The 13,699-nt window shown below is 37.9% G+C and overlaps 1 protein-coding gene across 14 annotated transcripts in view; it reads right to left on the reverse strand.

Moving 5' to 3' along the window:
• DNAH6 (dynein axonemal heavy chain 6) overlaps window positions 1-13,699 on the reverse strand; it is a 411,305-nt gene that overhangs the window by 31,709 nt on the left and 365,897 nt on the right. For all 14 annotated transcript variants that reach the window (XR_013526431.1, XM_002807522.6, XM_035272122.3 and 11 more), the window contains 4 exons: window positions 12,384-12,544; window positions 9,224-9,312; window positions 8,281-8,427; window positions 6,413-6,551 (listed from right to left, as the gene is read on the reverse strand). Coding sequence is in view for 13 of the 14 variants with exons in the window: in XM_002807522.6 (XP_002807568.3) it covers window positions 6,413-6,551; window positions 8,281-8,427; window positions 9,224-9,312; window positions 12,384-12,544 (536 nt within the window). In the remaining variant the exon portion in view is untranslated. The remainder of the gene's footprint in view (window positions 1-6,412; window positions 6,552-8,280; window positions 8,428-9,223; window positions 9,313-12,383; window positions 12,545-13,699) is intronic.

Raw genomic sequence — 13,699 nt, forward strand, 5'->3', positions numbered from 1 at the left:
CTGATATAATTTCTTTAATAATCCAGATCCATTGCTACAATTCACCATTCACCACTGTCGTGTTCCTGGAAGGATTTCACCTGTGATACCAACATTGTCCACTTCTGAATCCTCCAACTGTTGATCCATTCTCATCTCTATTTCTTCCATCATGTCAGGAAGAAAAAATTATTTTTTCTTTCTCTTTCAAGCTGAGATGATTGGTTGAGAGAAAGTTATTTCAGGCTTTGGAATCACAATAATTAATTTCTTCCAAGACTGCAATGTCCTTACATGCACATCCTGTAAGGATGCCTGTCTTCCCTCTCCTGTTGGGGTACCTCTTGTCAGTCTTGCTGGATAAGCCACTGAGGGAGAAGGGAGGTGCAGTAGGTACCAGGGCTGATGGTTAAGTTGCTGAATCCTTGTATTAGCAATTCCAAGAGGTAAAAAGGAGTTGTTCTGTACCTTCCTGGGAATATTCTTCAGCGACCCTCTGGGAAATCTTGGAACACAAAATTGGGTTAAATCTCTGTCATGGGTCCATCTAATTTGGGCCTAACTTGAAGCTCCTCTTGGCCTTGGTGCTGGAACATAAAGCTCTAGTGTCTCTAATTGCATGAAGATGTCAGGGAAAGAACGGTGTCTTAACATATATTATTCTAAAATAAGTTTCCAACTAAAGTATCTGCATTTTGACAAGCAGCACAGAAGTGTTTTCCTTACAAATCAACAGATTTCATCCTTCTCCATCCAGATTTGACTTTATCCTTTTTCTTGGGTCAAACTGAGTAAACAAGGAACTCTGTCATTTTGACTCAGGGTAGATGACTCACAGCTCACTTTCAAGAAGGAGTCTTCTGGCTTTGGTCTTCTTAGAAGAGGGACCATGCACATGTACGGGTGTGTGTGTGTGGTGTTAACCATCCATGCCACTGCCTGGTCTGGCCCCAGCATCGTGGTTCCCGTGGGTCCCACTGCAGAACCCAACATAGGGGCTTCCCCCTTCTCTTCCTTTCCCATCCCTGTGGGCTGGGTCAGGGATGGTTCAATAAAAACTGGAGAGGCCTGAGGTTTGACTTTGTCTTTGCTAACTTTGAGCTCAGATCCACCCCCAATACCACTCCTGGATGTATGTGTTGCTGTAACCTACACTACGAAATCTGAAGGTCTTCCTCCAATCCCAAATACCTTCCAGTATTTAAAGCCTCCTAAATATTTCTCTGTTTATTCTCTCCTGTCTAGTTTCTCCACTGGTATTGATATACCTCCATGTTCAATCCCTCATTTTGCTTTTATTATAGCTTTGTGAATTGTTGCACCTCTCCTAGTCTAAAAGACCATAATTGCTAACCAATGCTTGTAAGTTATTAGCAAGACACGTAGGTTTTTCAAGATTTGCCCCAGCTTACCTTTTTAGTGTTGTTGAAGACACAACTGCCCTCCATACACATTTCCTCTTTTGGAGGTACTAACTGTTTCTCTAGTAGTGCCATGTCCCATACACTGTTGGCCTCCCCTAACCCCCACACCTTTATTAAGGTATAATTGGTATTAAAAAAAACTGCACATAATTCATGTATACAATTTGGTGAGTTTTGACATATGTATATTACTTATGTTGCTATCTCCACAATCCATATGGCAAACATATCCATCACCTCCAACAATTTCTTCATGCCCTCAACTGTTTATTGTGGTTAGAATACTTAACATGAAATCTACCCTCTTGACAAATTTTAAAGTACACAATACCTTATGATTTAAAGTACACAATACCTGAACGCCATATTGTACAACAGATTCTATAACTTACTCATCTTGTGTAACTATAATTTTATACTAATTGAACAACAACTCCCCATTTTCCTCCTCTTTCTATCCTGTGATAGCCACCATTCTCTTGTCTACTTCTAGACTTTTCACGATTATAGGTGCTTCATATAAGAGGAATCATGCAGTATTTATCTTTCTGTGACTAACTTATTTCACTTAGCATAAAGCATAATGTCTATCAGGTCCATCCATGCTGTCACAAGTGGTAGGATTTTTTTCTTTTTTAAGGATAAATAATACTCCATTTTATGTAATTACTACACTTTCTTTATCCATTTATATGTTGATGGATATTTGGGTTGTTTCCATATATTGGCTACTATGAATGATTCATTATCTCCATCAGCTTTTGGTAGGCAGAGACTATGCCATCTTTGATATCCAGCATCTATTTAATAGTACTAATCAGTATTTTCTGAATTAATCCATAAACAAATGCCTAAAAAGCTCACCATTAGCAAGTATTGCCACCTGCATAAAGCATTGTCTTTTCGCTCCTATCTTTTTTTAAAAACAGTTTCAATGAGATATAATTTAAAACAACAAAATGCACATAAAACAGATATATGTAAAATAATATATATTTAATATATATCTATTCTTATATGTATTACATATATATAATTTATTATTTTTTAAAATTTATAGAGTTGGCCAGTCGTCATTACAATCTAATTTTAGAACATTTCCATTTCCCCCTCAAAAGAAATATTGTGCCGATTTGCTGTCACTCCCCACATCTACTCCTCGTCCTATGCAACCCCTGATCTACTTTCCATCCCTATAGATTTGACTTATCTGGAAATTTCATATAAATAGAATTGTACTTGCGGTCTTTTGTGTCTGACTCCTTTTACTTAGCATAATGTTTTTGAGGTTTATTTATGTTGCATGTATTGGTACTTTATTCCTTTTTATGGTGAAATAAGATTCTGTTTATGGATATGTCACATTTTACTTAGCCATTCACCAGTTAATGGATATTTTTGGACATTATGAACAATGCTGTTATGAACATTTGTGCACACGTTTTTGTGAGGGCATATGTTTTAATTTTTCCTAAGTACTTATTTATGAGTAGAATTGCTAAGTCATATGGCAACTCTATTTAAATTTTTTTCAAAGCAGCAGGACAATTTTACATTGCCACCAGAAGCATATGAGGGTTCCAATTTTTCCATATGTTCACCAGTATTTGTTATTGTCTTTTTTTAAATTATAGTCATCCTAGTAGGTGTGAAGTGGCATTTCATTAGAGATTTAACTTTCATTTCCCTCATGACAAATTGAGTGTCTTCTCATGCATTTGTGCATCTTCTTTGGTGAAATGTCTACTCAAATCAAATCTTCAACCATTTTAATATTGAGTTATTTTTGCTATTATTATTGAGTTGTAAGAGGTTTTTATATACTTTGGATACAAGTCCCTTATCAGATGTATGATGTGCAAATATTTTCTCTCAGTCTGTATCTTGCCTTTTCACTTTCTTGATGGTGTGTGTTGACATGTAGAAGTTTTAGATGTTGATGAACTCCAATGTATTTTCTTTTTTGTGTCATGTCTTGGAAGTCAATGACTAACCCCAAGTCACAATTTACTCCAAAGCTTTCTTCTAAGAGATTTACCTTTATCTATTAATTGTAGGTCTGTTACACATTTTGAATTAATTTTTGTGTATGGTATAAGATAAGGGTCCAAATTTATCCTTTTGTAGAAGGACACCCAATTGCCCCAGCATCATGTGTTGAAAAGACTATCCTTTCCCCATTGAACTGTCTTGGCACCTTTGTTGAAAATCAGTGGTCATAAATATAAGGGTCATTTTTGGATATTCTCAATTCTATTCAATTGATTTGTAAGTTTATTCTTTTTTAAAAAATATAAATGTTATTTCTCAACACAAGCTCCATCAATTCAAGATATTTTTGTAAGCAATTATACCAGCCATTCAGTCCCTCCCTAAAGAACTGATGGACCTGGGAGTTTAACCATGTCAATGTAGTCTCTTTTTTTCTACATTAACCAAAGAAAAATGTGTGCTCTTTAACAAAATTTTAATATTAGGAAACACAGAAGTAATAGGGAGCCAAATTAGGTCTGTAAGGTGAATACCTAATAATTTCCCATAAAAACTCTTGTGAAAGTGTTCTAGTTTGATGAGAGGCCTGAATAGCATTGTTGGAGTAGAGTAGAGAAGGACTCTCTGGTGAAGTGTTCTTAGGGATTTTTCTGTTAAAGCTTTGGCTTTTTCAAAACACTCTCATAATAAGCAGATGTTATCATTCTTTGGCCCTCCAGAAAGCCAAAAAGCAAAATGCCTTGAGCATTCCAAAAAGCCGTTGCCATGAGCTTTGTTCTTGACTAGTCTGCTTTTGCTTTGACTAGACCACTTCTATCCCTGGGTAGCCATTGCTTTGATTGTGCTTTGTTTTCAGGATTGTACTGGTAAAGTCATGTTCCATCTCCTATTATAAGTTTTCAAAGAAATGCTTCAGGATCTTGACTGCACTTTTCAAACTTCCATTGAGAGCTTTGCTCTTGTCTGCCTCTGATCCAGTTTTAAGAGTTTTGGCACCTATTGAGTGGAAAGTTTGCTCAACTTTAATTTTAGTTGAAATTGTGTCACATGAACCTATTGAGATGTCTATTGTGTTGGCTGTTGTTTCTCTTGTTAATTGCTGGTGCTCTTCAGTGAGGGCATGGACAAGATTAATTTTTTCTTTGCAAATTAATGTGGATGGCCTGCTGCTGTGGGCTTCATCTTCAACACTGTCTTGGCGCTTCTTAAAACTAATTATCCATTTATAAACTGCTACTGGTTTATTTGGGGCATTGTCCCTATAAACTTTTAGTAAAGTATCAATATTTAACCATTCTTCCACGTAAGATTCACCATAAATTTGAAACTTGTTCTGTTTTAATTTTAGCGGAATTGATGTTGCACTGGCAGGGTCTCATTGCAAATTGATATCTTATTCTTCTTAGTGCCTCAAACTAGATCCAGAAACAGAATTTTCAACACAGATTGAAGATCCAAATTTTTAAAAACTGGAACATCTTTTCAAGTTTTTCCATAAAATCAGTCTTATTTACAGAAATACTTGGGATATTTGTTGCTGAGATTTCTCGTTTTCTTCAGCACAATTGTTTGTCCATTCTGAGACTCTTTTGACCAAGACAAGGTGCTGGCCTGGAGGGAATAGTGGATGGGTGCCACATAAAAATAAATTGACCTGATAAAGGCTCTGCTCCCTTCATGCCAGAAACAAGAAATGTGATAGAGCTATCACCACCACTGCCAAGTCAAAATCTATGTCTATTTTTGTGCCAGTGCCACAATGACTTGTTGTAACTTTGTAGTAAGTTTTGAAATTGGGAAACATAACTCGTTTGACCTCATTCTTTTTTTTCAAGATTGTTTTTGCCACTTGAGGTCCTTCAGATTTTCATAATCAGCTTATCAATTTCCGCAACATGCCAGCTGCTCTGGGTGTAACAGTCTTCTGTTACATAGGGATTGCATTAAATCTATAGATTGGTCTGGCAAATTACTTTTTACCTCCACAATTACTTTCATAACAGTAGAGACTGAGGTAACCTGAAACATTGAGGGTTGTAGGAGAGGGAGAAAGAAAAGGAAAAGGAGAAACAGGAAAATTCAGGGCAAGCAGAGGATACCAGAGAATAATTTTGCCTACATTACCACTGTGTAAAGCAATTTTGGCCCCATTTCAATGGCTTGGGGCAGGAGTATAAAGTAGCCTCCCCATTGGTCCACTCTGGGGAATGGTCCTAATCTATTTTTACTGTTATTTTTCTGCCTCCATCTCAAACATGTTTTAAGGTTTCATTTTGCCTTTTAGGTTCTAGATTAGCTGATACATCTCTGCTGTTCTTCATTTCCCTTACTTGCCAATGAAAATCATCCATTTCCTTTCTGTCCCTGTTCAGAGCTCCTCCTTCCCCCACTTACCAGTACAAATATCCTCTTCCTGACTACTTGAGCCCACATGGTCCAAATTGGTTCTATTTTTGGCAACAAGATCCCTATGTAGTCACAGTTAATATTTACAAAAAATTTAATTTCTGAAAGATTTTTCCTTTTTCACAGGTATATCTGAATTAACAGGTCTCTACTAGTTAATTAATGATTAGGTTCTTTTGAATTTAAGATCATGGACCCTGGAGGCTACACTGCCTGAGTTCAAATCTTGGCCCCAGCACTTTGTAAATGGTGTGCCTCAGTTTTCTCATGTGTAATGGTGATAATAATAGTCCTCATATTATAAGACTGTTATGAGGATTAAATCTGCTGATTCTTGGGAAGTACTTAAAATAGTGCTTGGTATGTAGCAAGCATGATTTTTCCTATTACTATTTGAGAAAGCATCTGTCCCATTTTCTATGTGTGAATATTCTTATGATGTCCTTACATGTTCTTGTCACAATTCTATCTTCACACAGGGAACATCAAAAGTCATCATCACCACCATTAAACACTGGGGGAGGACATCCCATCTTTGTAAGGGCCAGGTGGGCATAAACAACAACTTTGTGGAACATAGCTGGAAGCCCTGGCTGCAAGGATGTACTCACCAGTAATGTAAATCAGTGCATCCCAGGGAATTTTTCCTTCTTTACAATAGAGGTTGAGGTTCAGTAAAGCACATTCCCTGTCACTGTCATTAAATTCATAGCAGATATTCCAACCAAGGGGGCCAAACTTCTTTCTCTCCTAGAATGAAAAATGAAAATGGTCTGAAATAAAATTTGATAATATTAATTTTGTGTAAAATGTTGAAAACTAAAGTTCCCATTGAAATTGGGCAACCCCACTCTACAAAATCAGTAAAAATCATGTAGCTCAACTTCAGCTAGGCTTTCATCAAAGAGAGGAAGTACTTCTTCCTTCAATACTGGCTCCTCATATTTCTAAAAGAAAATTTGCTATTACTAGAAATGTGATAGACCTGTTAAAAGACCATTTTTAAAAGCATTTTCTCATCAAAGTAGGAAAAAAAATTTCACCTATAGTCTTTTGGCATAAAAATACTGATATAATCTCTCCATCTGGTAGAGAGAGCTATTCCCTACTGTTTTAAGGAGTCTGTCCATGGCTTTTTAGTTATGACACACACAGAATCATATTCCTTGTTTCATGACACACCATCATTAAATCCTCCCCCAACTTCCTTTGTCATCTCCCTATCCTACCTTCATTTCTTAAATTTGAAACTGATAATTGCGCCAGAGGATTGGTTCCAAGTTCCCTGCTCTTGATCTCAAAATTTTCCTAAAGCTTAAATTACCTCCTCATCTCAGCTGCTTTTGTTAGCAGAACAAGGGCCTCACACACAGAACTCCTGATCCCAGCCTGTCAGACCTCCCCTAAGACCTTTTAACCTATTTATCTTATATCTTGGCATCTTTTCTTTCTTTTTTTTTTTTTTGAGACAGAGTCTTGATCTGTCACCCAGGCTGGAATGCAGTGGCATGAACACTGCTCATTCAACCTTGACCACCCAGGCTCAAGCAATCCTTCCACTTCAGCCTCCTGAGTAGCTGGGACTACAGGCATGTGCCACCATGCTTAGCTATTTTTAAAAAATTACTTGTAGAGACGGGGTTTCACTATGTTGCCCAGACTGGTCTTGAACTCCTAGGCTCAAGCAATCTGCCCACGTTAGCCTCCCAAAGTGTTGGGATTACAAGCATGAGCCACTGCGCCCAGTCTGATTCGTTCATTTATTCATTCTCTATAGACCACACATGTTTGAAAACCGGGAAGCTAATATAAGAAATATGCCATCTAGGATATGTATTTGGAGAGTTAGAATTCAAGTACAAGGTTACAGGATGAATACCAGACCAAGCAGTGACATTTGAACAGAGGGAAGGAGACAGTGGTTCTGAGTTGAAGGTAATTTTTCAGGGAACTTGAGGCTTCAGTCATATTGGAGAAAGAGGCAGTTAAGGGAGATAAGCTCATTCAAAAGGACAGGTAAGAGTAAAGCTATTGTAAGAAAACAAAGAAGGACTTGATGACTGATAAAATATGTATGTATAAAGAGGAAGAATAAAAGCAATCTTGAAGTTCTGATTGTAGGTGATTGAGAGAATGGGACCACTGATTTTAGAGTAGAGCTTGGAGGGGAAGCAGATTTTGGGCAGGAGGCAGAGCTGAGGAAATCTATTTTGAGCTTGTTGAATTGAATTGAACCTGCTGCACTCATCCAAGTGATGGTATTCTGTAGGCAGATCAGATGAGAGGTGAGAGCTGAAGCTGTGAAATACTGAGGCAAGGGGAGTATAGAGATTGAAGGTTGAATTAAAACAACTTGAGTTCAGACACAGAATGGGGCCTTCAGCATTTGGCAATGACATTTACATGCTTTCACTTAATTCTTACTACTTATTTTATAACACACTTCTTTGTTGCTATTAAAAAGCAGAGTTGAGTGTACCTGAATAATTGCATGGAAGAAACAAATGCCAAATATTATTTGTCTCCATTTTTTTCCAAGTATATTTTCTTCAAAAAACGAAGGTGTCATTTCAGTAAATGCTCGTCTGATATTTGCACGTAAGCCTTTTGGAGGCTCATTGGTCACCTGGATTTAGATAGAATATACATGGCAGAGAGAGTGATTGTATAGATTGGCATTATTTCTGAATAACACACATAGACTGAAGCCATTGAGAGGGTGTAGATAGCTGATGTTCATGAAGAGGTGGGGACAATTCCCGGCATGTTCAAACCTGCTTTGAATCTTGCTCAGGCACAGTACAGGAAGGATAGGGAATGGCAGGGTTCTCAGACCAACAGTGGTTGAACCACATGACAAGAACCTCAGACACTTCCATTTGGTGTCCATTTTTTCTAAACCTAGGCCAGAAAGCATGCTTAGGGTTTCCTTTTTGAATTTTGCATCATGCCGACATAGGGCACTGTCCCATAGTTTGTCCCCTGATGTCCTATGATATGGGGCAGGGAGGGAAGGAGCACCCCTTGTTCCTCATATGCAGAGGCTTGCCACAGATCATAAACTTCCAGCATTAAAATCCAGCAGCCACACTACTATGGACTGTAGGCCTCCTGTCTCTCAAATGCTGAAACGTTCCCTTAACTCTGGGAGGAGTTCCTTTCTCATCACTCTGTACCCTTAACATTTCTTGTGAGGGTGACAACTGGAAGAGTTGAATGACCAATAGGACTAGAATATGCAAGGCTGGGTTGGGAAATCGTTTCACTGCTTGCTATAGTTGAAAGGTTACTGACCTCACCTCCCCACCCTGGCCACACAGACCTCCACATGATTTTGTGCAGGCTCTGGTCTCCTTGGAAGCACTAGATGTATATTCTGAAACGAACCATTTCACATTGTTCCAACCATATGCATACATTACCTTAACAGAATTTTGAAGAACTGTAACAGGAAATGTATTACTAGGCATGGAGCTTAAGAACAGTCGAAAAGTGTCCTTGATAGCACTATCTGTTTAAAACAATGATAAACAACAAAAAAGCAAAATGTTCAGTTGGTAGTAGCACTTTTCTTTAAGAAATAATTATCCTAGAGAAGGAAAAAATGTTATAAGCTTTGTTTAAAGACCTAGTTAATCTATTTCAAGTATATTGTGAACTGTTTTAAAATGGGAGTAAGATGTGTTGTTTTAGAAACTTCATGGTAGGAAGGGTTGGCAGTTTAGAAGCAGGCATATTTGGGTAAATAAATTAGAGACATATTAATTTTGAATACTTGCTGAACTATTAAGGGCCTTATCTTTGAAATGGGAAACATTTTCATTTGAAAAAGAGGGCAGTTATCTCCCAGGTATTTATTCTCATGAGGATTTTTCGACCGTTCAGTTTAACACAAGTTGCATGAAAATGGCCAAAAAGCCCTACTGAGAAGAGATTTCTCCCCTCAGTAGAGAATTTGCAAAGGAAACAAGGGAGCAAGGATATGGAGATATTCCATGCATGGCATTAGCACGTTAAGTCAATGCACTTACTTTCTGAGCTATGGACAGAGGACCCAAGAAAGAATGAGCTCCACTGTAGGTTCAAAAGTAAAGTTGGAAAAATCATTGCTTCCATCACGGGAAGACACAGGAATCATCCAAGGACAACTCCCTTGGCACTGGTTTTTAAGTACATATTATGCTGTTTCTCAAACATGCTAGGCTGGCTCCCTCTCTAGGGCCCTTGCACTGGCTGTTTACTCAGACTCCATTACTTTCTTCATGTCTTGGTCAAATATCACCTTCCCAAAGAGGTCTACTCAGACGAAACCATTTAAAATTGCTATCTTCCTGGCACCTACTCACATCCCATCTCAATCTTTCTGATCCTCCTTACCTTACTCTCCTTTTTATTTTTTCCAAAGCACAACCATGTTCTACCATGCCATATATGTTACTTATTTAACATATGGTTTATTCATTGCCCATCTTGCCCTAACTAGAATGAAAACTCTATGAGGACAAATATCTATGGCTGTTTTCTTCACCAGCATATCCTAGAAAAGTATATGGCACACAGTAGGTCCTTAATTATTTATGGAATGAATGACTGCAAATCAAAGCTGATTTCACGCTTCTCGGTTTGGTAACCTAAATTCATAAGCCACATTAAATGGCCCAAATTAAAAGTTAGTTCTATCAAATTCTACAGCAACACTAACACTGCTTGCATAGTCAAAACTATTAGGTAAAGAAGTCAAACAACAACTAAAGTCTTAGGGCCAATGATTTCAGTAACCAAAAAAAAAAAAAACCAAAGGAAGAAGGCCAGGTTTGGAGAAGCATTTTTTCCATACTTGTTCTTACAATTGCAAAAGCACCAAGCTTCTTAACTTTCATAGACATTATAGAATTTTAGGGCTGGACTAGAAGAGAATCTTAGAAATCATCTTCATACAGGACTTCTCATGATGACGTCATGTAGTCATTTTATAGCTGGGGAAACAGACCCAGAAAAAAGATATGGCACGCACAGTCAGGAAGTGGTGGGGCAGAACTCTACAGAGGTGATAGGATTTCAAGTCCTGAGGTTTTATTTGTTTTTTTTTTTCTTTTTCTTCCTTTTATATTTTCAGCTTACTACCTGAATGTATTTTATTTCATATTGGTTAAGGTTAAACATCAGAACTTAAATGGTTAAGATATAAATGATTATAGCAAGGGCCAGAAAAGGATTTTTCTATCCACTTAAGTTTAGTAATCACTTAAAATATACAAAAAAACTTCAGCTGGCTTTATTAGCCCATCCAGACTCCTTGAAGAATGGGAAAATGCTCTTGTTCTAGTTATAGTGAAGCTGAAAGGCATCTCCATATTCTGGAGGCTCATATAGTACCATCATAGCAAATTGCTTTTTTGATGCCTTTCTAGCATTTTTGTTTCTTAATTATATTCCTAATCATCAGGGACCCCTAGCCAGTACTGAAGACCTCCTTGCCATTTCTCTTTAATTATTTAAATAGAAATAAGCCACAGGCCCAACAGGAAGCAGGCCATCTCTTATTTGACTGTGAAAGAGTGCAAATAGTGGAGATTCTGAATGGTGGATGAAAATGAGTCCTTACTTTTGTTGGAAGCAGCCTGCAGAAGGCTTGTCAGTGAGGGCAGGGGGCTAGGAAGTGAAGGGCCTTTAGGGAAGGGCTGCTAACCCCTGAGTTGGCTCAGTGACCAGTGCAGACTGGGGACTTTGTAAAGGAGCAGCTCTTCACCTTAATAAGTAGCACTAAGTAAAGTGATTTGCAAGATCATCTGCATAGCTCTCACCTTTCCAGAAAGCTTTCTGTAGTCAGGGCACAAAGGAAGGCCTTAGAGAAAGGGCTCTCTCTGGATATGCTTGTCTGGTGGTTCTCCCCCAGGGCTTCCCAGCAGAGTGGTTGAGTGGGACCCACACAATTTCTTACCAATAAAATAGTTCCTGAGGTTTTGATTATTTTTATACTAACACTTTAAAATGAATATATTCTAATTCCACTTCTCTCTTTGCAGTCCATTATACTTCCTTGAGTGGGCAAGAAAGTGGTGAGATAATAGCTAGTGCTAGCAACTAAGAGTAATGCTGGGCACGCCCATGGGGTGGGTGTGGCTCTGACACACATGTAGAGGTTAGTTGTCATGTGGCTTACAGAGGATAAAAGATAGTAAAACACTACTCTAAGGGAATTGGTGGTAATTTGAACTCTGCTCCTTTACATTTCATATTTTATAGGGAGGGATTTAGTTTCTTTTGTTTGTCCTAAGTATATTTTTCTGTTTCTTTTTATTATGCCTATAAGTAGTATATTTCAAATTCAAATGGCCTCTCATAGAAGGCAATAAGAAACAGAAATGATCCAGTGGATCCTAGCTTCAACTTTGATGTCTGAAGGCCTTTTTTCAAATCCTGGTTGTGTAAATTAGCTAAAACTGTCTAGATTTCAAATTTCTCCTCTTAATATAGGGAAACACAGTGCCTACAATAATGAATTACTATAAGGAACGAATTCAACAAGAAAAGGTTACATAAAAATGTTATTATTATGCATGGGCTATGTGCTCAACACACCTGGATCTGTGAAGGTTTTAATGAGCTCTTCCATTGCCAACATCCAAGAAACAGCAAGATGGCAGTTTTGCAAAAATACCCAGTTTCCTGATTTCATTGCATCCTTGATCATTTTTTCAGCAATAGGTCCTTGTCCTTGCCCCAGTGAAATTGACTGCACCCTGAATTGAAGAGCAAAAACAAAATACCATCTTATGCTATTTTAAAGCAAAACTAATATCAAGAAATGTAAATACAATAGACTCTTGCTTAGGATATACATACGTTTTGAATCCTCATTCCAGTAGGAGTCCAAATATGTTTTTCTTATTTCTTGTTTTTTAAAAACATTTTTACCATGACCCACACAGAAAAGTATAAAAACCAAATATGCAGTTCTACAAATGATCACAAATCATAACTGTGGTTGAGAAGAGAACTATGCTGATACCCCAGAGACATTTCTCCTATGCCTCTCTACACCTTAATGATTTCCTCTTCCTTCTTCCCACAGGTAATCATTATCCTAACTTCTAACAGAACAATAGATCAATTTTTAAAAACTTAAAAAAATTACAGCCTAACATATATACAGAAAAATACATATTATTAGTATGTGGATCAATGAATTCTCTCAAAGCAAATGTGCACCTGTACCACCACTCAGGTCAAAAAACAGTCTCTCTCCTTATCCCAAAAGGCAAAAATGGCTTTGAATTTGAATGCCATTGATTAATCACATAACATCTGTGAAAGCCAATGCTGGAAACTAGCTACAACTAAGGAACCTGTGCAAAGGTTGGCTCTCTGAAAGCACCCAGAAACAAAGTCAATGAAGTGTATGCAACATATACCACCGTCAAACTGTCAAAGGAAAATAGGAATACAAAAATAAAAAGCCTCAATGAAATGACAGCAACCTGAAAATGATAAATGCCAGTCCCTTGGATAATTAGGAGTCAGCACAAGAACTCTGGCAATTCAAAAAATCAGAGTGTTTCCTTACCTCTGAAAAATTGCAGGCTGGGAGCAGTGGCTCATGCCTGTAATCCCAGCACTTTGGGAGGCTGAGGCAGGTGGGTCACCTGAGAACTGGAGTTTGAGACTGATGTTTCCAACATGGTGAAACCCATCTCTACTAAAAAAATACAAAAATTAGCTGGGGATGGTGGCAGGTGCCTGTAATCCCACCTACTCAGGAGGCTGAGGCAGGAGACTCCCTTGAACTCAGGAGGTGGAGGTTGCAGTGAGCCGAGACTGTGCCATTGTACTCTAGCACTCTAGCCTGGGCAACAGAGTGAGATTCTGTCTCAAAAAAAAAAAAAAAAAAAAAAAAG

This window comes from Callithrix jacchus, chromosome 14 (genome assembly GCF_049354715.1).
Source record: "Callithrix jacchus isolate 240 chromosome 14, calJac240_pri, whole genome shotgun sequence".
In the NCBI taxonomy this organism is placed as follows: Eukaryota; Metazoa; Chordata; class Mammalia; order Primates; family Cebidae; genus Callithrix; species Callithrix jacchus.